The sequence below is a fragment of the Artemia franciscana genome, chromosome 6 (genome assembly GCF_032884065.1).
Source record: "Artemia franciscana chromosome 6, ASM3288406v1, whole genome shotgun sequence".
Lineage (NCBI taxonomy): Eukaryota > Metazoa > Arthropoda > Branchiopoda > Anostraca > Artemiidae > Artemia > Artemia franciscana.
In genome coordinates this window covers 35,091,227-35,112,585 of record NC_088868.1, presented here as the reverse complement: position 1 = coordinate 35,112,585, position 21,359 = coordinate 35,091,227, and the positions used below count along the sequence as shown (strand labels likewise).

At 34.9% G+C, this 21,359-nt stretch overlaps 1 protein-coding gene across 1 annotated transcript in view; it reads left to right on the top strand.

Moving 5' to 3' along the window:
• LOC136028353 (microtubule-actin cross-linking factor 1-like) overlaps nucleotides 1–21,359 on the top strand; it is a gene marked incomplete in the record, with an annotated part of 451,602 nt that overhangs the window by 358,484 nt on the left and 71,759 nt on the right. Inside the window, 8 exon segments of the mRNA XM_065706142.1 lie at nucleotides 920–1,375; nucleotides 2,916–3,176; nucleotides 5,145–5,319; nucleotides 7,229–7,383; nucleotides 13,049–13,345; nucleotides 16,033–16,187; nucleotides 17,733–17,744; nucleotides 19,400–19,602. Coding sequence (XP_065562214.1) covers nucleotides 920–1,375; nucleotides 2,916–3,176; nucleotides 5,145–5,319; nucleotides 7,229–7,383; nucleotides 13,049–13,345; nucleotides 16,033–16,187; nucleotides 17,733–17,744; nucleotides 19,400–19,602 — 1,714 coding nt within the window.

The window sequence follows — 21,359 nt, the reverse complement described above, 5'->3', positions numbered from 1 at the left end:
AATCTTGTTTTTGATCCTCCCTTCTCCTTCGCGACTTTCTGGGGTGAAACTGAGTGAAATACCCAAAACTTTATATATTTGGTCCTTTAAATATCCCTTTTTGGAGTGTTTGGTCTCCTCTAGTCTCGGGGGGACGATTTATACCTATGTCTAAGTCTATTCAGTAGCTGTACACGGAAAAAATGACTTAGCCTCTGCTGCTAATTCAAACCTTTGATTGCTACAAATGGTGCTATTCAATTCGACGTTGAAGCTTAAATTTTGCAAATAATTTCAAGCTCAATAATTGTCTAAATAAAATTTAAAAGTTTTAGCATTCCTAGTAGGTTTGTGGGTTGGGGGAGTGGGGAGGGGGTTAAATCTGAAGAGCTAATTTTAGAAGATGTGGACCCTGATTATTTAGATAAAACTGGATTTTTTTTCACTTTCTTTCTTCATATGTTAAGTTTGAAATATGCATCATATGAAAAAAGAAATGGATATATAACTATTTAATTCCTTGGGCTGAAACCTCTTTTTATCAGAAGGCTTCACCCCCTTCCCCTCCCCTGGCCCCTCCTCCTTTTCTCTTTAACGTGTGAAACTTATCCGCGATTCGTTAAACGACATAAAGCAGTTGAAATTAGGTTTATGGGTTTATTTTTTTTCAGGCGTCCTGCAAAAACAGGAGTCATATGTGTTAGTTACATATCTTTTGTCATTAAACGTTATATATATATATATATATATATATATATATATATATATATATATATATATATATATAATGACCTTAGTCATAAATATAGCAGTTCAGGGAGAAAGAGCAAAATAAGTGAAAATATAAAAAAGAGAAGAGTAATTTTTAGTAAATAATGCAGAAATCGCAAACCTAAATTTGAGGAACGGATCTATTATATTAAATAATTGTCTCTTTTAGCGATCGATGGAAGTTGTTGGTGACCTTGACGATCTACTCGAATGGTGTCGAGAGACTGAGTCTCAGCTTAAGGAAGCCGATCGTCCATCAACAGATCCTGATGTTATCCGAGTTCAGCTCAAAGAACACAAAGCAGTCAATGAAGACATCGCCAGTCAAAAAAGCCGTGTACGTGATGTCTTAAGCGCGGCTAAGAAGGTTATTCGAGAGCAGAACGACGACTCAGGAATGATACGGGAGAAGATGGACGACTTGAAGGAAACAATGGACGCTGTCGTGACGCTGAGTTTTGATAGGCTTTCAATCTTGGAGCAAGCGTTGCCATTGGCTGAGCATTTTTATGAAGCGCATACGGAGCTTAATCATTGGCTAGATGAGGCTGAGCAAGATATTGCGATGCTAGAAGCTCCTGCACTAAGAGCTGATCAGATTATGAAGCAACAAGAAGTTAATAAGGTATCTAAATTTAGTCTATCTATCTTCACCCATAAGAAAAAAAAACGTCACGCAGGCAATGTCACTCATTTCGAAAAAAAATATGAGCGGAACAGGATATATATATATATATATATATATATATATATATATATATATATATATATATATATATATATATATATATATATATATATATATGTATATATATATATATATATATATATATATATATATATGTATATATATATATATATATATATATATATATATATATACTTCATAATAGGGAGCACCAAGGGAATGTAAACTGTGGGGGTTGACATAGGTGAAAGATGGCAGAAAGATCAGCTTTTTCTAGAAGGGATAGGGAACTAGAATCTTGTGGAAATGGCTACACAAGTGCTTTTCTTTAAATTTGACCGTTAAACTAAATCGTTAAATTCAAATTTAACTTTAAATTTAAGTGCTTTTCTATAAATGTTATTTCTTTAATTTTTCTTTAGCCTATTTTAGAGTGGTGAAGTAATCAAATATTTGATAATTCCACATTTTTAACTCTGTTGACTTCCTTCAAGACCCCGTTTCAGCTTGAAAAACATATATTTTGCGTTATTTTAGAAGATACTTATCTTTGATACATATTTATGTAAATTTTGAGATTTAGAAGAGGATCTGGGCCCTCATAATGCCGTGACTCCTTCCTTTTTTTGGCTATTGGTCTATAAAATACTGATATCAACTTTTTTGTTTGAATTAGCACTATTGAAGACTGCAACTTATAATAAGCAGGGTTGTGGAGTAGGTTATAACTTAACCCACTCTGACTCCATACATCTTCTCTATACCGACTCTGACTCCATCCAGCAAAAATTTATTAAAACTCCGTCTCTGACTCCACAGCTCTATTTTAAATCTTCGTTTAGCTAGATTTTATAAGTTATAACCGACTCCGACTACAGACATTATCATATCGACTCCGAATCCACGATTCTAACTCCACAACCCTGCTTATAAGGCACTAAAGACATAACAAACACATTTTTTTCTTTTTTTGCCCCCTGGGCTTATCTTAAATCTATTCATACTGAAAATCCTATTTTTTATGATTTCTCTTTCATTTGTCTCAAAACTGTGAAGTTTTTAGAGCACTCTTCTTTTTTGTCGGTGTTGCCGCGTTGAGCCGTAGAAATAAATAAGCAAAATTAATTAGTTTAAATTTACAATGGTGTTCTTCCATAAAAATCTCAAACATTAAAAATCTTTTGGTATCTAAAGACAGCTGCCACTTCAAAGGAAACCTACATTTTCTTATGGCACACATTGAATAAGTGTACCATATATTTTTATTTTGGTTTTTTTGTAGTTTTTGCTAGTTTCTCACCAATTTTCTGTTTCTTCTGAAATTTGACACTTATTAGAAGTGAAAACTGCATTTCCGCGCAAGTACCAAATTTTTCTTTTTTTCAATATACTTATACGTTTTTTTACTTAAAGAATGAAAAAAAGATATCATTTTCACTTTGCTTGGTACTTATGAACAAAATTTTATTTATTCCAGCAAATGACCGCTGCAATTTCTGAACACAAACCTTTGGTTGACAAACTCAACAAATCTGGGATGGCTCTTGTTAAACTCTGTGTAGAAGAAGAAGCAATAAAAGTTCAAGACCTGATGGAGACGGATAATGCTCGTTACTCCTCCCTTCGTGCCACTTTGAGAGAACGACAACAAGCTTTAGAGGAAGCACTCCAAGAGACATCACAGTTTGCTGATAAATTAGATGGCATGCTTGCTGCCCTGGCTTCTACTGCCGATCAGGTAATTTGATCTGCATACTATAGCAAAGGTCGAGAAAGTAATTTTCATAGGATTAAAAATCTTTTTGTATAATATCTGTTTACTATTGAAAATTAAGGTTAAGGAGACTAAGTCGCTTAGACTAAGAATAAGTAAAGTTTAAGTGGTGATGTTGGGCAAGTGTACAGTTTCACTTACCGAGTTAGTGTTATTAGTAAAGACGGTGGTTGCAGTGAAGATGTTAAAAATAGAATAGCCAAGCCCCAGGGTGTTCGCAGTTGACAAAATTTTTGGAAAAATAGGAAGATAGCGTGCAAACTAAGATTGGAATATTGGAAGCAGTAGTGATGACAGTAGTCAGGTATGGTTCTCAAGCATGGACATTCTGAAAAGCGGAGGAGGATTTGCTAAATGTTATCTGGAGAAACTACCTACGGCTTCTGTTAGGTAACCGACTGACTGAACGTTCATCAAACAGTAAGCTGTACAAAAATGTGGGTGAATCCTGCTTTCTAGGGCTATAATGAGAGAAAGGTTGAGGTGGCTAGAACACGTTTTGTGGATGAAGGATGGAAGATTGTCCTTGTTGGGCAACCATTAAAGGTCAAGACCCAACGAAGACCAGGTCTCCCCCGAATGGATTTGGAGAATGTTGTAAAGAAAGATTTAAGCGAAATGGGAATTTCTTTGGAGGGTGTAAAGAGGGAGACTTTGACTAGATTGGTATAGAGAAGGAGCGTGCGTGGCTATGTTGACCTCAGACGGCTTGGTGCTGTAGTGAGTTGTTAGTAGTAGTAGTAGTATTGGATAAGGGTGAAAAATATCAAAGCCATTTTTATAACGAGCTTTCTGGTAGATGCGAAGGTCTGCAAGGAAGTGTAGTATTTTTTAGTTGAGTATTGCCGGAACCGTGATATTTTATCGAATTTATTACCGGACAATATTTGGTTTTACCTACTAGATTTACGAGCAGCGTTGACAAAGAAAACGCCATTATCTATCAATGACGTTTTCATTATCTAGAAAACGCCATTATCTATCAATGACGTTTTCATTATCTAGAAAACGTCATTATCATTATCTATATATGCCATTATCTACTTGAGCGTTTATAAGAAGTTATTTATTGCCAATTTTTTAATGGAGCACACTATAAAAATTGAAAACACCTTCGTAATTGTGGAGGTAATGTTCTAAGGTAATAAACTCCAGTTTTTCTGTTCTTGATTCTGAAAGCGTCCAATCATTTCAGTTGTTTTTTATTAATTTTACCCGCATCTCTGTCACTTTCTCTCTCTCTCTCTCACTCACTCACTCACACGTTTTCGCTCCTTCTTTCTGTCCATCTTTTTGATTAGTTCCATTCCTACAGTTTTTCGGTCTTGTTGTTCATTTATGTGGCCTTCACAAGCTAATCGTTTAAAGCCTGCTGCTCTTTGTCTTCTAAGATGTAGTTTGCAAATTCTTTGCATATATGATTGTTTTATAATGTAGTTAAGATGAAATAAATAAATAATAAAGCGGAATATAATTAAGAAAAATTGTAGTTTGAAATGTGTAAAATTGCCTTGAAGAAAACCTATTTGATATTTTCTGAATGTCTAAAATTAAAAGTCACTCCAGCACTACTTCCGTCCGTCTGGGGAGCTAATGGTTAAATCAATTCCTATGAAACATCTGTATTTCACATTTCAGGTGAGACAGAAAACGTGGTAGGCAAATGCTATAGCTCCTAAGTATAATCAAAAATTAGAATAAAATCGGAGTAAAAGAGGAAAAATATTTTATTAAATCAAACAGTGCAAAGTAAAAAAAAGCAGACTTAATCAGTTTTATGTTTGAAAAAATCATTTGTATATTGTTTTTGATGTATGATATTACTTATTAAACAACCCTTTTCTCCCATAGATGTTGCTTGGAACTGCCTAAGGACACTTTCTCCTTAAAATATGTATAGAATCTTTTTGAATCTCGCTTCTCTTTCTACAGATCAAGTTGGCTGAGCCTGTTTCTGCTCATCCTGATAAGCTTCAGGAGCAAATAGCTGAAAATGCTGCCATCGTTGAAGATCTTGAGAAGAGAGAAACTGCATTTGAAGCTGTGAAGCAAGCTGCTGATGACGTTTTTAATAAAGCTACTACCAAAAATGATCCTGCGGTTAAAGGTAAAGCTGAAATTATTCGTGCTCATTTTTCTTCCATTTTCTTGGTAAAGCTCTTGCCCAAAAAATGACCCTGCCGTTCAAGTTAAAAGCTAAAATTATTCTGGTTCCAATTTTTTTTCTGTATATATTTAATTCTTGTCTTAAAAAATGACCCCTCTCTTAAAGGTATAGTTTAAATTTATCCCTGGTTTTACTAATTATTAGTGTCATCCTGGCACTGGGAGTACATTGTTTTTCTTTATTTTTTTTATTTAAGGTACATAATTTCTTTTTTGTATAAGTACCCTAAAAAATATGATCCTGCCGTTAAAAGTGTTGCTAAAAAAGAAAGACCGTTTAAACCTGGTAAAACCCTTAAAGGTATCCAAAAATTAAAAAAATAAATATAACAAAGGAAACTGCATTTTCTTAAAGACCGCAACTTTTAGATGTAACATGTAAGAATTTAGAGAATCACAAGCCGTAGCAGAAATTCGAATTTAAATCTTTCTATATATTTTTGAAATAAAATGAAAAATTTTAGGTAATAAATTCACGAGATGTTTTGGTAAATAAAAGCGTTTTGCCAGTGCTAATATCGAATTTTAATATCAATATTCCTTCTCCTTTTTTTTTACCTTGAAATACAAAGGACAAAGACAAATTGACGCAACCATCGATCAGGAAAAACCAGCAATTCAATTATTGATAAAAAAGACCGGTTTTGGAGTTTTTGGTGGTTGTGGGTACTGAATAAAAAAATAAATAAATAAAAAATAAATAAAAAAAAATAAAAATAAATAAAAAAAGAAGCCTGGCTGAAGAATTTAGATAACCATAAGTCGTTGCGGAAATTCGATCTTAAATCTTACTATATATCTTCGAAATGAACTTTAAAATATTAAGTAAAAAATTTACGTGTTTTTCTAGCAAAAAAAAAAAAAAAAAAAAAAAAAAAAAAAAAAAAAAAAAAAACAAGTGTTCGATGCCGGATTGGTGCTAAGATCGAATTAGAATTTAATAATGTCAAATTTAAATAATTGCTTATTTATTTTGACGGTTCAACGTGGTAACACTGATAGAAATGTGACATTGTTCTAAAACTTAATTACTTTTAAATAACCACAACAAAAATCTTAGGAAATGATGCTTCTCAAGTATGAATAAATTTAAGGCGGATCCAGAAGGCAAATTTTTTTTATTTTGATGCCTGTGGTATTTTTACTTCGTTTATCTTATTAAGCTCTTGTTTCAATAAGGTAAAAAGTAATGTAGTATTAATCTATTTTTATCCAAATTTAAAATAATATGCTCTATTTTTATTTCAAGGGATCTAATCAGAATATGATGTAGTTGTCAAATTACCTTTGGCAATAGTTTTTGATAATTTGGTATTGACTATAAGATTTTTTTTTTCAATGTTTTCCAAACTTACCATGAGATTGAGGTTGACTTCTGGATATGTTTTAAATTTTGAAGTTGACTAAATATAGTGTCGATATATATTCTAAATATATGAATTATTTATTACAAATTCAATAATTCATCTCCCCCTCCCCCAACATTGACTTGTGCGTTTTTTTTTTGCATTTTAGGATTGTAAAAGCCTATGACTGTCATAAACCAAAACACATAACCCACATATTTTACCATAGCATATTAAACCATATTTTATGGTGAAAGCATCTTAAATTACCGAAAGTATCATAGCAATAAAAAAGGGTGTTTTTCTAGTTTACTCTTACCTTGCCATGAGATTCGTTACAAATTTACTTTGTTTATGATATCTTTATATTAATGTAAAATAACCGTGTGTCATTAGCCATGATAGTAATAGCAGGGTTATACGGGTCAATACGACATAAATATGTGATTTTTGTCAATATGACTGTCATTAGACACCACATTATATATTTGCTTTTTCTTGAAGATATCAAGGGAAAGATGGATAAACTTTCAAAACTCTGGGACAATGTTGTAAATGCTACATCGGAACGAGGCAGATCGTTGGAAGAAGCCCTTTCCATTGCAGAAAAATTCTGGGATGAACTTCAAAACGTTTTGGCCTCCTTGAAAGATTTGCAGGTACGTGATCTAGTATTTCCACCATGTCCGGGATTTCCCTTTATTTCTCTGTATGAAAATTCTCTGAAATCTGCTCAAAAATCAACGTTAGTGAAAACTTTCTATTTATAGTTCATGTTAACGTTCTTTTATTTACCTACGTTCATTTTCGAGCTTAAAAAATCAATTTAGCTTCCTGTTTTTTACTAGAACAACAATGTACATATCCGATGGCACACTTAGCACTGTAAATAGAAAGTACAAACAGAAACGAAAGCCACTTTAACTATCAAAGATGAAACAAAAGATTAAATCAATGATAATTAAAAACGTTTCCGTTAAAATATTTGGTTATTAATGGGAAAGCCTCTAGAGAGGCTTCCACCCCCCCCCCCCCAAGTGTCTGCCGTTGATCCAATCCACCCACCTTGAAAAAAAAAACACAATAGAATTTGACAATTCTAATTTTAGTCTGCTTAAAAGGGGGAGCAAAAGCCAGAACAAACAGGTAGCTACAATTCCGACATTCACATTTTTTGAAAAAAGAAGCTTTGTTTGACTATCTCATTGAAATCTCCTACCCTGGTAGCACACCCATCTTTTTTATAGGTTAGTTTGCTATTAAAGTTTTTTTTTTAAGATGTGTATAAAAGGTTGCATTCGTTATTAAGTTCATTGATAACTAATATAGTTACTTGACCATTTATTTTATTTGATAGGAGGCTTCGGCCACTTTACAGCCACTTGCCATAGAATTCAACCGCCTTCCTGTTGAAAATAATACCGGACAATCTTGACAATTTAATTTTTTAAATTCCCCTGAAAGATTGCACCAAAAACAGAAGACACAGAAAACTACAATTCAAGGATAGCCATTCACTTTTTTCAGGAAGAAGTCTTATTTCCTCTCCCATTTAAATCTTCCTATCTTGGCCACGTGTGAATCTAGGATTTAGGAATGGAGAGCTTTGGCCACATACTTTAGAGCCAAGTCACATTTAATTTAGGATTTAGGAATGGGAAGCTTTGGCCACATGCTTTAGAGCCAAGCTACATTTAATTTAGGATTTAGGAATGGGAAGCTTTGGCCACATGCTTTAGAGCCAAGCTACATTTAATTTAGGATTTAGGAATGGGAAGCTTTGGCCACATGCTTTAGAGCCAAGTCACATTTAATTTAGGATTTAGGAATGGGAAGCTTTGGCCACACGCTTTAGAGCCAAGCCACATTTAATTTAGGATTTAGGAATGGGAAGCTTTGGCCACATGCTTTAGAGCCAAGTCACATTTAATTTAGGATTTAAGAATGGGAAGCTTTGGCCACATTCTTTATAGCCAAGCCACATTTAATTTAGGATTTAGGAATGAGAAGTTTTGGCCACATGCTTTATAGCCAGCCACATTTAATTTAGGATTTAGGAATGGGAAGCTTTTGCTACATGCTTTAGAGCCAAGCCACATTTAATTTGGGAATGGGAAGCTTTGGCAACATGCTTTAGAGCCAAGCCACATTTAATTTAGGATTTAGGAATGGGAAGCTTTGGCCACATGCTTTACAGCCAAACCACATTTAATTTAGGATTTAGGAATGGAAAGCTTTGGCCACATACTTCATAGCCAGCCACATTTAAATTAGGATTTAGGAATGGGAAGTTTTTGCCACATGCTTTAGAGCCAAACCGCATTTAATTTAGGATTTGGGAATGGGAAGCTTTGGCCACATGCTTTAGAGCCAAGCCACCTTTAATTTAGGAATGGAAAGCTTTGGCCACATGCTTTAGAGCCAAGCCACATTTAAGTTTTCCCCAACAGTTTCTAATTTGTGCAAACTTTGGCCTCATGAGGACCACACGCTGTAGAACCAAACTACATTTAATTTGTAGGTTAGTTTAGCTTTTAATAGGAAGCCAGAAGGAAGCACAAATAGTTAATTCTATTGTTAGCTAATATAGTCGATTGAAGATTTACTTTATTTCATAGAAAGCTTTGGCTATATAAGAGACACATGCTGTAGAGACAAACTACATTTAAGCTGTAGGTTAGTTAGGTCTTACTAGAGACACCTGCTTCAAAAGGTTACACACAAAATAAACTATTAGTAACTGATATATTTAATCCGCAATTTAGTATTTAGGTAGTCAATTAATAATTTATTTTAATTCATCACGAACTGAGGAGCACACATGAGGAGCACACAAGGTCACATGAGGAGCACATGCTGCAGAGCTAAACCCCATTTAAGTTGTAGGTTAGTTTATCATTTAATAGTGAAATCTTCACAAGGCTGCACAAATAGTTAATTATATGCTTAGCTGAAGGCTTCCCAATTTGGGATTTCCAGCTGGAAGCCTTCAGAAGGCTTCCCTATTTAAGTTGTAGTTTAGTTTATCATTCAATAGTGAAACTCTGCACAAATAGTTAATTATTTGCTTAGCTGAAGGCTTCCCAATTTGGGGTTTCCAGCTGGAAGCCTTCAGATGGCTTCCCCATTTAAGTTGTTGGTTAGTTTGTCATTTAATAGAGAAACCTCCAGAAGGCTGCACAAATAGTTAATTATATGCTTAGATGAAGACTTCCCCATTTGAGCTTTCCAGCTGGAAACTTTCAGAAGGTTTCCCCATTAAGTTGTAGGTTAGTTTATCATTTAATAGTGAAATTTTCAGAAGGCTGCACAAATAGTTAATTATATGCTTAGCTGAAGGCTTCTCCATTTGGGGTTTCCAGCTGGAAACTTTCAGAAGGCTTCCCCATTTAAGTTGTAGGTTAGTTTATCATTTAATAATGAAATCTTCACAAGGCTGCACAAATAGTTAATTATATGCTTCGCTGAAGGCTTCCCAATTCGGGGTTTCCAGCTGGAAGCCTTCAGAAGGCTTCTCTATTTAAGTTTTAGGTTAGTTTATCATTCAATAGTGAAACTCTCAGAAGGCTGCACAAATAGTTAATTATTTGCTTAGCTGAAGGCTTCCCAATTTGGGGTTTCCAGCTGGAAGCCTTCAGATGGCTTCCCCATTTAAGTTGTTGGTTAGTTTGTCATTTAGTAGAGAAACCTCCAGAAGGCTGCACAAATAGTTAATTATATGCTTAGATGAAGGCTTTCCCATTTGAGCTTTCCAGCTGTAAACTTTCAGAAGGTTTACCCATTAAGTTGTAGGTTAGTTTATCATTTAATAGTGAAATTTTCTGAAGGCTGCACAAATAGTTAATTATATGCTTAGCTGGAGGCTTCCCCATGTGGGGTTTCCAGCAGGAAGCCTTCAGAAGGCTTCCCCATTTAAGTTGTGGGTTAGTTTGTTTTTTAATAGAGAAACCACCAGAAGGCTGCACAAATAGTTAATTATATGCTTAGCTGAAGGCTTCCCCATTTGGGCTTTCCAGATGGAAGCCTTCGAAAGGCTTCCCCATTTAAGTTGTGGGTTAGTTTGTCATTTAATAGAGAAACCACCAGAAGGCTGCACAAATAGTTAATTATATGCTTAGCTGGAGGCTTCCCCATGTGGGGTTTCCAGCAGGAAGCCTTCAGAAGGCTTCCCCATTTAAGTTGTGGGTTAATTTGTTTTTTAATAGAGAAACCACCAGAAGGCTGCACAAATAGTTAATTATATGCTTAGCTGAAGGCTTCCCCATTTGGGCTTTCCAGATGGAAGCCTTCGAAAGGCTTCCCCATTTAAGTTGTGGGTTAGTTTGTCATTGAATAAAGAAACCACCAGAAGGCTGCACAAATAGTTAATTATATGCTTAGCTGGAGGCTTCCCCATGTGGGGTTTCCAGCAGGAAGCCTTCAGAAGGCTTCCCCATTTAAGTTGTGGGTTAGTTTGTTTTTTAATAGAGAAACCACCAGAAGGCTGCACAAATAGTTAATTATATGCGTAGCTGAAGGCTTCCCTATTTGGGCTTTCCAGATGGAAGCCTTCGAAAGGCTTCCCCATTTAAGTTGTGGGTTAGTTTGTCATTGAATAGAGAAACCACCAGAAGACTGCACAAATAGTTAATTATATGCTTAGCTGGAGGCTTCCCCATGTGGGGTTTCCAGCAGGAAGCCTTCAGAAGGCTTCCCCATTTAAGTTGTGGGTTAGTTTGTTTTTTAATAGAGAAACCACCAGAAGGCTGCACAAATAGTTAATTATATGCTTAGCTGAAGGCTTCCCCATTTGGGCTTTCCAGATGGAAGCCTTCGAAAGGCTTCCCCATTTAAGTTGTGGGTTAGTTTGTCATTGAATAGAGAAACCACCAGAAGGCTGCACAAATAGTTAATTATATGCTTAGCTGGAGGCTTCCCCATGTGGGGTTTCCAGCAGGAAGCCTTCAGAAGGCTTCCCCATTTAAGTTGTGGGTTAGTTTGTTTTTTAATAGAGAAACCACCAGAAGGCTGCACAAATAGTTAATTATATGCTTAGCTGAAGGCTTCCCCGTTTGGGCTTTCCAGATGGAAGCCTTCGAAAGGCTTCCCCATTTAAGTTGTGGGTTAGTTTGTCATTGAATAGAGAAACCACCAGAAGGCTGCACAAATAGTTAATTATATGCTTAGCTGAAGGCTTCCCCATTTGGGCTTTCCAGCAGGAAGCCTTCAGAAGGCTTCCCCATTTAAGTTGTGGGTTAGTTTGTCATTGAATAGAGAAACCACCAGAAGGCTGCACAAATAGTTAATTATAAGCTTAGCTGAAGGCTTCTCCATTTGGGGTTTCCAGCTGGAAACTTTCAGAAGGCTTCCCCATTTAAGTTGTAGGTTAGTTTATCATTTAATAATGAAATCTTCAAAAGGCTGCACAAATAGTTAATTATATGCTTAGCTGAAGGCTTCCCCATTTGGGCTTTCCAGATGGAAGCCTTCGAAAGGCTTCCCCATTTAAGTTGTGGGTTAGTTTGTCATTGAATAGAGAAACCACCAGAAGGCTGCACAAATAGTTAATTATATGCTTAGCTGAAGGCTTCTCCATTTGGGGTTTCCAGCTGGAAACTTTCAGAAGGCTTCCCCATTTAAGTTGTTGGCTAGTTTATCATTTAATAATGAAATCTTCACAAATCTGCACAAATAGTTAATTATATGTTTAGCTGACGGCTTCCCCATTTGGGATTTCCAGATGGAAGCCTTTAGAAGGCTTCCCCATTTAAGTTGTAGGTTAGTTTGTTTTTTAATAGAGAAACCATCAGAAGGCTGCACAAATAGTTAATTGTATGCTTAGCTGATGCATTCAATTAACAATAAGTTTGTTTTATTTCATAAGGAGCTTTGGCCACAGAAGAGAAACATGCTCTAGACCCAAACCGCGTTTCAGCTATAGGCTTGTTTAGCTTTAGTCTGGAAACCTGCTTCAAAAGGCTGCGATAATTATTAAGTCTATCTTATGTCAACTCTATTATTAAGTGAAGTAGCCATTTATTTTATTTAATAGGGAGCTTTGGTCACAGAGGAGAAACATGCTCTAGACCCAAACCGTATATTAGCTGTAGGCTTGTTTAGCTATAATACGGAAACTTGTTAAAAAAGGCTTTGAAAATAGTCAACTCTCTTATTAAGTGATGTAGTTAATTAGTAGCGTATTTTGTTTTATAGCGAACTTTGACCACATGAAGACTTTATGCTGTAGGGCCAAATCATATTTAATTTGTAGGTTTGTTTTGCTTTTTAATAGAAAAACTTGCTTCATAGGCTTCTAGTCAATTAATGTTTTATTTTATTTAATAGGAAGCTTTGGCCACACAAGAGCCACCTGCCGTAGAGCCAAACCACATTCAGCAGCAGCAAGATGTCCTCCAAGAAATTAAATCTGAAATTGATCATGCCAAACCAGAAGTTGAAGCATGTAAATCCACCGGTCTTGACTTGATGATCATTTGTGGTGAGCAGGATAAGCCGGAGGTCAAGAAGCAGATTGAAGATCTAGACGTGGCTTGGGATAATGTGACCGCCCTTTTTGCCAAACGCGAAGAAAATCTTATTGATGCTATGGAGAAAGCTATGGAGTTTCACGATACTCTTCGAGTATGTTTGCATTTTTTTTATCTTTTTATCATTTTTATCTTCTTTTTTTTATTTATTTATCATTTTTCATTATTTATTTATCATTATTTATTTATCATTTTTTTTTCATTTTTTATTTATCATTTCTTTTTTTCTCTTAACGACCCTCAACTCATTCCAAAAATATTTGAAGTACCAAGGACACCGAATAAAAACATTTGCCCTGTCAACCTATCCTTGGTCTATTCTTACCTGAAAACCGTAGTTTTACAAGATTTCTGTTTTTTTTTGTCTTTTTTTTTTCAAAAGTGTAAAGTCTGTACTGCACTTTCGCTTGACAATGTTTCCAGTGATCAATCACGAAAATTAAAACCCAAACCACTTTGCTAAATTTGACGGTCCTCTTCGACCGTATAAATCCAAACAATAACGCTCTGATGGTACGTTCTCTAAAGCAGTTTGGTGCCGCACGCTTTCAGATTTTCTGATTCGCGTTTTTAGAATTTATGGTTCGTGTTTTTAGATTTTCTGATTCTCATGTTGATTTTTTACCTACATTCTTTTTCTATTACCAAAAGCTGCGTGACTGAACGTGGAGGAATTTTTTTTTTGTCAAAAATTGAATTCTAAATTTTTCCTAATTTTCAGAATATATTTAGTTGTATAAATTTCCATTAAACAGAATCGAACTGTCAGATGTCATTTCCGTTGCTACTAAAAAAAAAAAAACTTTGTACTTTTGAAATTGATGTGTTCCCAAAAACGGAATTAATTATTTTTTTTTAACTTAAGGTAAATGTCTTGCCTCTATTTCCTGTTAATTTTCTTTTCATTTCACGTTTAATAAGAAAGTCTTATCTAGGAACGGTTCAATCTTCTTCCGTCTTGTAAAGAGGAAGAATTGGATTGATTAAAAAGAAAAATAGAGAAACAAACAACAATTATATAATAGAAAAAAAATACAAAATAAAACGAAAAAATAAATACAAAATAGAGAGAAACAAAAACAAATAATAGAAACAAAATTTATTTAAGTATTTTTCTGAAGGCTACAAGTTCAGAACAATCAACAAAGAACAGCAACAACTGCAAACCTATAATCTAAATGATAGAAGAACTACATTCATCCTAATAATAAAAAGAAATTTGTTTTATAGCAATAACTAACCGTACGTAACTACTACTACTAACAAGTCACTGCAGCGCCAAGCCACCTGAAGCCTTCACAGCTAAGTACGCTCCTCCTTCTTCCCAATCTATTCAAAGGCTCCCTCTTCACACCCTCCTAAAAAGTTCCCATTTCTCTGAAATCGTTGCTTACGACATCCTCCCACCGCGGTCGGGAGTGACCTGCTTTTGCCCGACAAGGAAGATCTTTGGCGATCTGTCATCTTTCATCTGCAAAACGTGCCTAAGCCATCTCAACCCTTTTCTCATATTAGCCCTAGAAAGCGAGATTGAACCACATTCTGGTACATCTGTTGTTGCTATTTGGTACTGTTTGAGCTACGGTCAGTTAGTCGGGTACCCAAAACGACCCGTAGACAATTTCTCTGGAAAACATCTAGCAAATCCTCCTCCGTTTTTTGGAGTGCCCATGCTTCAAAACCACGCTTGACTACTACCATCACTGTAGCTTCCAATTTTTATTCATGGTTCGCAGATTTATCTTTCTATTCTTCCCTTTCTTTTTCAAATGTGAAAAAATCACTCTGAACCTTGGTTATTCTACTTTTAATATTTTCACTGCACCCGCCACCTCTACTGAAAATATTACCTAGGTAAGTGAAGCTGCCGTTACTAAATGTATGTGAAACGGATTGAAGAATATCTTTTTGCACATTTTATGTACATACATGTATATGCCATTATGGAAAAAAATTTTCATTAATATTGCACAAAAAATGTTTCTTTTTGTAGGGTATGATCTCCCTTTTGAATTTCTTTTCATTTTCATAATATATTTAGTAAAATATATATTAATCAGGGGATGTCTATGAGGGAGGGGACTGGTAGGGTCAATTGCCCCCAGATTCTCCCCCTCTCCCCTGGTAGATGGAAAATTTGTATCCCCTTGAAAAAAGCAACAAAAGAAGAACCCCACTCCCTTGATTTTGAGAAGTACATTTAGCCACCTCTCTGCATTTTCATGAATCGACTGCCCTGATATATATAAGTATAAATAAATATATATAAATGCATTTATGTATAATAATTTTGTGCAACAATTCTACTAAACATATTTGACAATGAAAAAATAGTTACAGCATATCTTCCTACATATTTTATGTGCATATATTTTACGTATGGACATATTTTATGCATAGACATTTTGTGCCCTTATATGAAAAAAAGAAAGTTTTAATTATGAGTTTTAGTGCTCGAGTCAGACATATTTAAATTTTAAGTTATGATTCATTTCAAGCATGGTACAAAAAAAAAATATGTATTTTCATATTGTGAGGTACAGTCTCTGTTTTTTCTTTCTCTTTTTGCAAAATACCTTCAGTAAGAAAATATAGACTACTGTCCCTCCAAAAAACCTGATACTTTTCTTATAATCCATGGTATTTTCTATATAACTCGCCTGTCTTTCGTGAGCTTTCTTGGATTTACCCCCGCCCCTGCCGAAAAAAATCTCCCTCCCCCAGAACAAAAGCTTTCTTATATGCCTAGCTTGAGCTTATTTTGTATCATATATCTCTTAGACACTGCTTGATTTCCTTGAAAAAGCCGAAAATGATTTCGCAAATATGCGCCCTATTGGATCTGACATTGACGCCGTCAAAGAACAGATTGGCGAGTTGAAGGATTTCAAAGCAGACGTGGATCCTGCTATGGTCAAAGTTGAATCTCTTAATAGGTAGGTCACTTTTTATTAATGAAAACATATAATAGGCCAGTATGTGAAAATTCGGTAGAATTGAAGTTGTTGGTTTTCCGCTGACCCTCAACCTTTTTTTTTTTTCTTCTTTTCTTTTCTTCGTTTTTGTAGAATATTCTGATTGTAACATAAAACATAACTTCCATAAGCTTGCCTACATAGTACGGGTGATCGTGAGAGGAAGGTGCCCCCCATGGATAAGATTTGTCCGAAGAAATTTACTTGAAAATTTAAAAAAAAAATCTAAACGTAAAATTTGTTTTCAACTTTTCCTGCTGAATCAGAAAAAAAAATAAAAAAACAAAAAAAAGTCTAAATGTCTAAAAGTCGAAAGTCAACCAGTAACTATATAAATGGTGAGTCATATGTACTTTAACGGCACTGTCTATAGTTTCAAGGTCGCCAATGCTAGATTAAAATGACTAGGTCATTATAAATTTGTTTATTTCTCTGCTGAATCAGAAAAAAGTATAAATGTAGAATTGACTTGTCAGTCCAACTTTTATAAATGTTTATGTGTGTTTCAAATTTGACTACACTGTTCATTTCTACAACTTTTAGATCTGATATTGGTCTTTACTTTTAGTCGAAGCAATCTTATTTACTTAATGAAAGTAAAAAGGGGTGGTGCAACTTAAAATGAATGTAAATTCCTCAGCGAATGGAAAATTCACCCTCCTCTCCAACTTTTAAAGCCAAAGATCCACGTGTGTTCCTAGGAACTTTTGCGATTAAGTTAAACATGCTATTTCCATCGAAAGGAAACAAGCAGAAGAAAACAAAAATTAAGTGTGAGTGCACATATAAAAACAATACAACTATTAAAATCCTACCTTAATATATACTTCTATCAAAGCTAAGACACATAAACACACATGCTGAGAACTTCCGAAATTCTGGTGAACAACTAATAACTATATACTGCATGCCACGTCTATTTTTGGTGCTTTTTATACGTATGCAGATTTATTGTTTTTTGAGGACCGGATAAAAATTGTTATTTGTTTTCTCCCAAAATACCCCTATTAGTAGTTACGACTTGTTTTCTTTTTTTTTCGTGGCAAACGTCCTAATTTGAGGGAGGACCTTTGTTGTGGATCACTTGATTTAAGACTAGGTGGCCTCCTCTGCCACTCCTGTAAATCGTAGAGCTCCCATTTTAAATTGAAAAAAATGTCGTTTATATTTTTTTGCAATATTTTTCCATATCCATATGTATGCTTGGTAATAAGAGCCACTCTACCCCAGTTGGAAGGCACACTGGACTTGCCATCCTGTGTCCTCAAGGAGGTGGTGTCGAGTCCTTTCTTTACTACCCATCTCGAGTCATGGAATAGAAAACAGTAGTGTAACTCTGCAAACCATCCACCTAGTGTATTGAGGCAATGGGCCTTTGAGGCTTGAGCCTTATTCCAAAAAGGTCCACCTTGCCACAATTTATATACATGGTAATTTGTCTGCTTGAGCTATAGTATTGAAAGATTATTAATTCCTTTTCTTTATTTTCATGCTTCTCGTTGGAAGGTTGCTAAGAAGGCAAGTTGCTGTTTACCGTTTTTTATTCATTCTTCTTCGTTTTTGTCTCCTTCGTCTTCTTCTTTCTCCCATGCATATCCCTTGCTTTGTTATGAGTATTGTTACTGATATTCTTTGGGACAAGTTTGACTTCTTGTGATCAACGCTTAAACAATAAAAATTTCTGATTTCATATCCCCTTATCTAAAACCATCCTTATTTGTGAGTCCAGACACACTGGTGAATGCCCATTCACGATGAGATATTATCAGATTTTTCATAGAATCTACTAATAGGCGGAAAAATTCTATGACAAGATCAGAGCCCTTGTTGCCAAGCAGAGATCAATTCATGGTGGCACCATGGTTAAAATGGTTAAAACAAAAATTTTAACGCAAATTGAAAGTAAATTTAGTTAATACGTCTTGAAATTTAGATTTAAAGATTGTATTTTAATTTAAACAAACCTGCTATTTATTCAGATTTTTATTCAGATTTTTACTATTTATTTCATGATTTTACTGGTTAACACTAGATGGAGTTAGTTTTTTTTTTTTTGACAAACTTGAGCTTTTCATCAGCGCCCCACACTCTTAAGTTCGCTGTTCTTTACTTCTTTTGCATGTTTTGAGAATGATGGTAGCTGTCATTAGTTTCTCATTATTATCGTTATAATTCTCACCATCATAGTAGGTTGACAGATTGTCAGTTGAGTTCAATATCAAATAGCAGTATAAATTGATGTCAAAATTAATATCAAATTGATATCTGTATCGATTTTCATTTGATATTGTAAAAAATCAATTGTCAGAGTTTTCATCGTTATTCTCTTTGTCATAGTTATTTGACAAATCAATTATCACTATCAATTTATATCGAAATCAATACCAAATTGATATTAGAAAATTGCCATTGTCAATATTTTATTATTATTCTTGCCATTAGTTTATCAAAGACGAAATCTTAAAAGCCTTTTTCAAAATAAGAAAGTAAAATGAAGCGAGTCCTAAAACAAACAAGGTAGATACTTCAAAAAGTAAATCTATCATTTTGACAAGAATATCTCACTTTGTTTTGACCTGTTCTCACTTTGAACCTTGCCCTCGGTAATATCTTTCGGCGATTAGAAGAGGCTTCTAATCGGGAAAGGATGGTCATTTATTAAAACAGAGAATCGTTTATATTTCTCACCAAAATATTGTAAATTTTCCAGAAAAAGAACCTGGCGTAGGCGGGATTTGAAGCCCCTGCAAACTGGACTGATAGCTCATCTTGAGTGACGATGATGCATATTTTAGAAATCCCATCATAGCCAAACTTCCTAGGTCAAAGTTTTTGAAGTAAATTTATTTCGTCCGAGTTTTCACTGTTTGTTTTTTTATACTAATTTTGGCTTGTTTTAGCGTAGCATCAAACTTTTAATTCTGTGAATACGCTTAGTTTTTGAAATAAATTTAATAAGTTCATCATGTTTTCACTGAAACGGTGTTTTTTTTTTTTTTTATCTACTAATTTTGGCTCTTTTTAACGTAGCGTCAAACTTTGTAAATATGTTTTTTTGTTTTTTTTTATCTTCAAATTTTGGCTCGTTTTAATGTAGTGTCAAACTTTTAATTTTGTTTAACACTAAATTATTCCTTTTTACATTCCTCTTTTCATGTCTTCATTTTCTTCAGGCAAGCTACTGAGCTTACCGAAAGGACATCACCAGATCAAGCAGCTGCTCTGAAAGAACCATTAAGCAGAGTAAATAGGCGATGGGAAGATTTGGCTAAAGGGATAGTAGACAGGCAGCGCAATCTTGAACACGCCCTCCTAAGGTTAGGGCAGTTCCAACATGCCCTTGCTGAACTTATGATTTGGATTCAAAGAACTGATGGTAATATTTTAGCCACTGTTACTTATTTATATTAATTTAAAGCTAATTCTTGACTTTGGAGCTTTACTCTGCCGTGAGTCTGGAGAGCTTTCGGTTAAACCAATTCCCACCTAACGTTTAAATTTTAGATGCCAGGCGAGGTGGAAAATACCTTGTCCTGCTGCACGGCCAAGAAGTGAAGGAATGATTTCTGACAAGAGGTGGTAAATTTTTCTAAGTTAAAACAACTAACAGACGTTGCCATTCATATTCCAAATTATGTATGATTGAATTTGAAATTCTCTAAAGTTGTCTTGAACAAAAGACTCCTTTGAATACTTAACTAAAAATGAATACAAATTTCAATAGTTAGGAGGTCATGGAAATGTCCCGCTCCAAACTTTACCTACTTTACAGGGACACTACCTCTATTGCTGAAGAGTAGTATAATTTGCTTCGGTTTTTTTTCTCCATCTGAGGAATGCTGTGGCCCTTGAATTATCTTGCCAGTAAATGTGCAAGGCTAACCAATACGACAAACACGCAGAAAAACGGTATGATTGGAATACTAGCAAGAGGGGACACCCCGTATTGGGAGCTTGATGAGCAGCTTTGTAAGACGCTGCGCGTTCACCTTGTCAATAATTAGCCTGGGTTAACCAATACGGCAAAGACGCAGAGAAACGGTATGATTGGAATACTAGCAAGAGGGGACACCCCGTATTGGGAGCTTGATGAGCAGCTTTGTAAGACGCTGCGCGTTCACCTTGTCAATAATTAGCCTGGGTTAACCAATACGGCAAAGACGCAGAGAAACGGTATGGTCGGAATACCAACAAAAGGAGACACCGCGCATTGAGATTTTGATGAACAGCTTTTTAAGACGCTGAGGACTATTTGAATAGTTTCCCGAGGGATGTTATCCCTAAAAATCTGTCTGTATATTCTTTAAAAAAAAGCAACTTTTTAACTTTTAAAAGAGCAACTTTTTTTTCAAAACGTCCACTTGTTGAGCGCTTTTTCCACGGTTTAAGAATAGTCTACTCCAGATATTTGTACTCTCTTACCCGTAGGATAGAAAGGCAGTGTTGTATTGGTCGGTATTTTTGTTGGATAAAAATAAAATCTAATCTTAAGATTTTTTTTTGTAGGGACAAAAATGTAACGCTTTGAAATTTCGCTATTTCAAGCTCTTTTCCTTTTTTCTTCTGCTGGACGGTGCTGGACGGTAAAATAAACTATCAGACAACCTACTTTCCTTTTTTCTTTACATAATTATAGAAAAACAAAGGGAAACAACACATATTGTGTATTTGGCGCGAATACCGAGAAGCAAATTTTGTTATAACTGTATTTTTTTTTTATAAGACGCTCAAAAAGCAAAAGAACCTTTACTTCTTTCATTGCCGTACAATTTGTTTAACAAATTTCAGAAAAATAAGCTTGGATTTCGATAAGCATTTTCTCCGTTTTCAAATACAAATTAAACATTTTTTGCTGGACTTTTTCCCAGAAAAATTTTTCATTTTTACTGGACTTTTGCTGGAAATTATGTATGATTGAATTTGAAATTCTCCAAAATCGTCTTGAACAAAAGACTGCTTTGAATACCTAACTAAAAATGAATACAAATTTCAATAGTTAGGAGGTCATGAAAATGTCCCGCTTCAAACTAGACCTACTATACAGGGACACTACCTCTATTGCTGAAGAGTAGTATAATTTGCTTCGTTTTTTTTTTCTCCATATGAGGAATGCTGTGGCCCTTGAAGTACCTT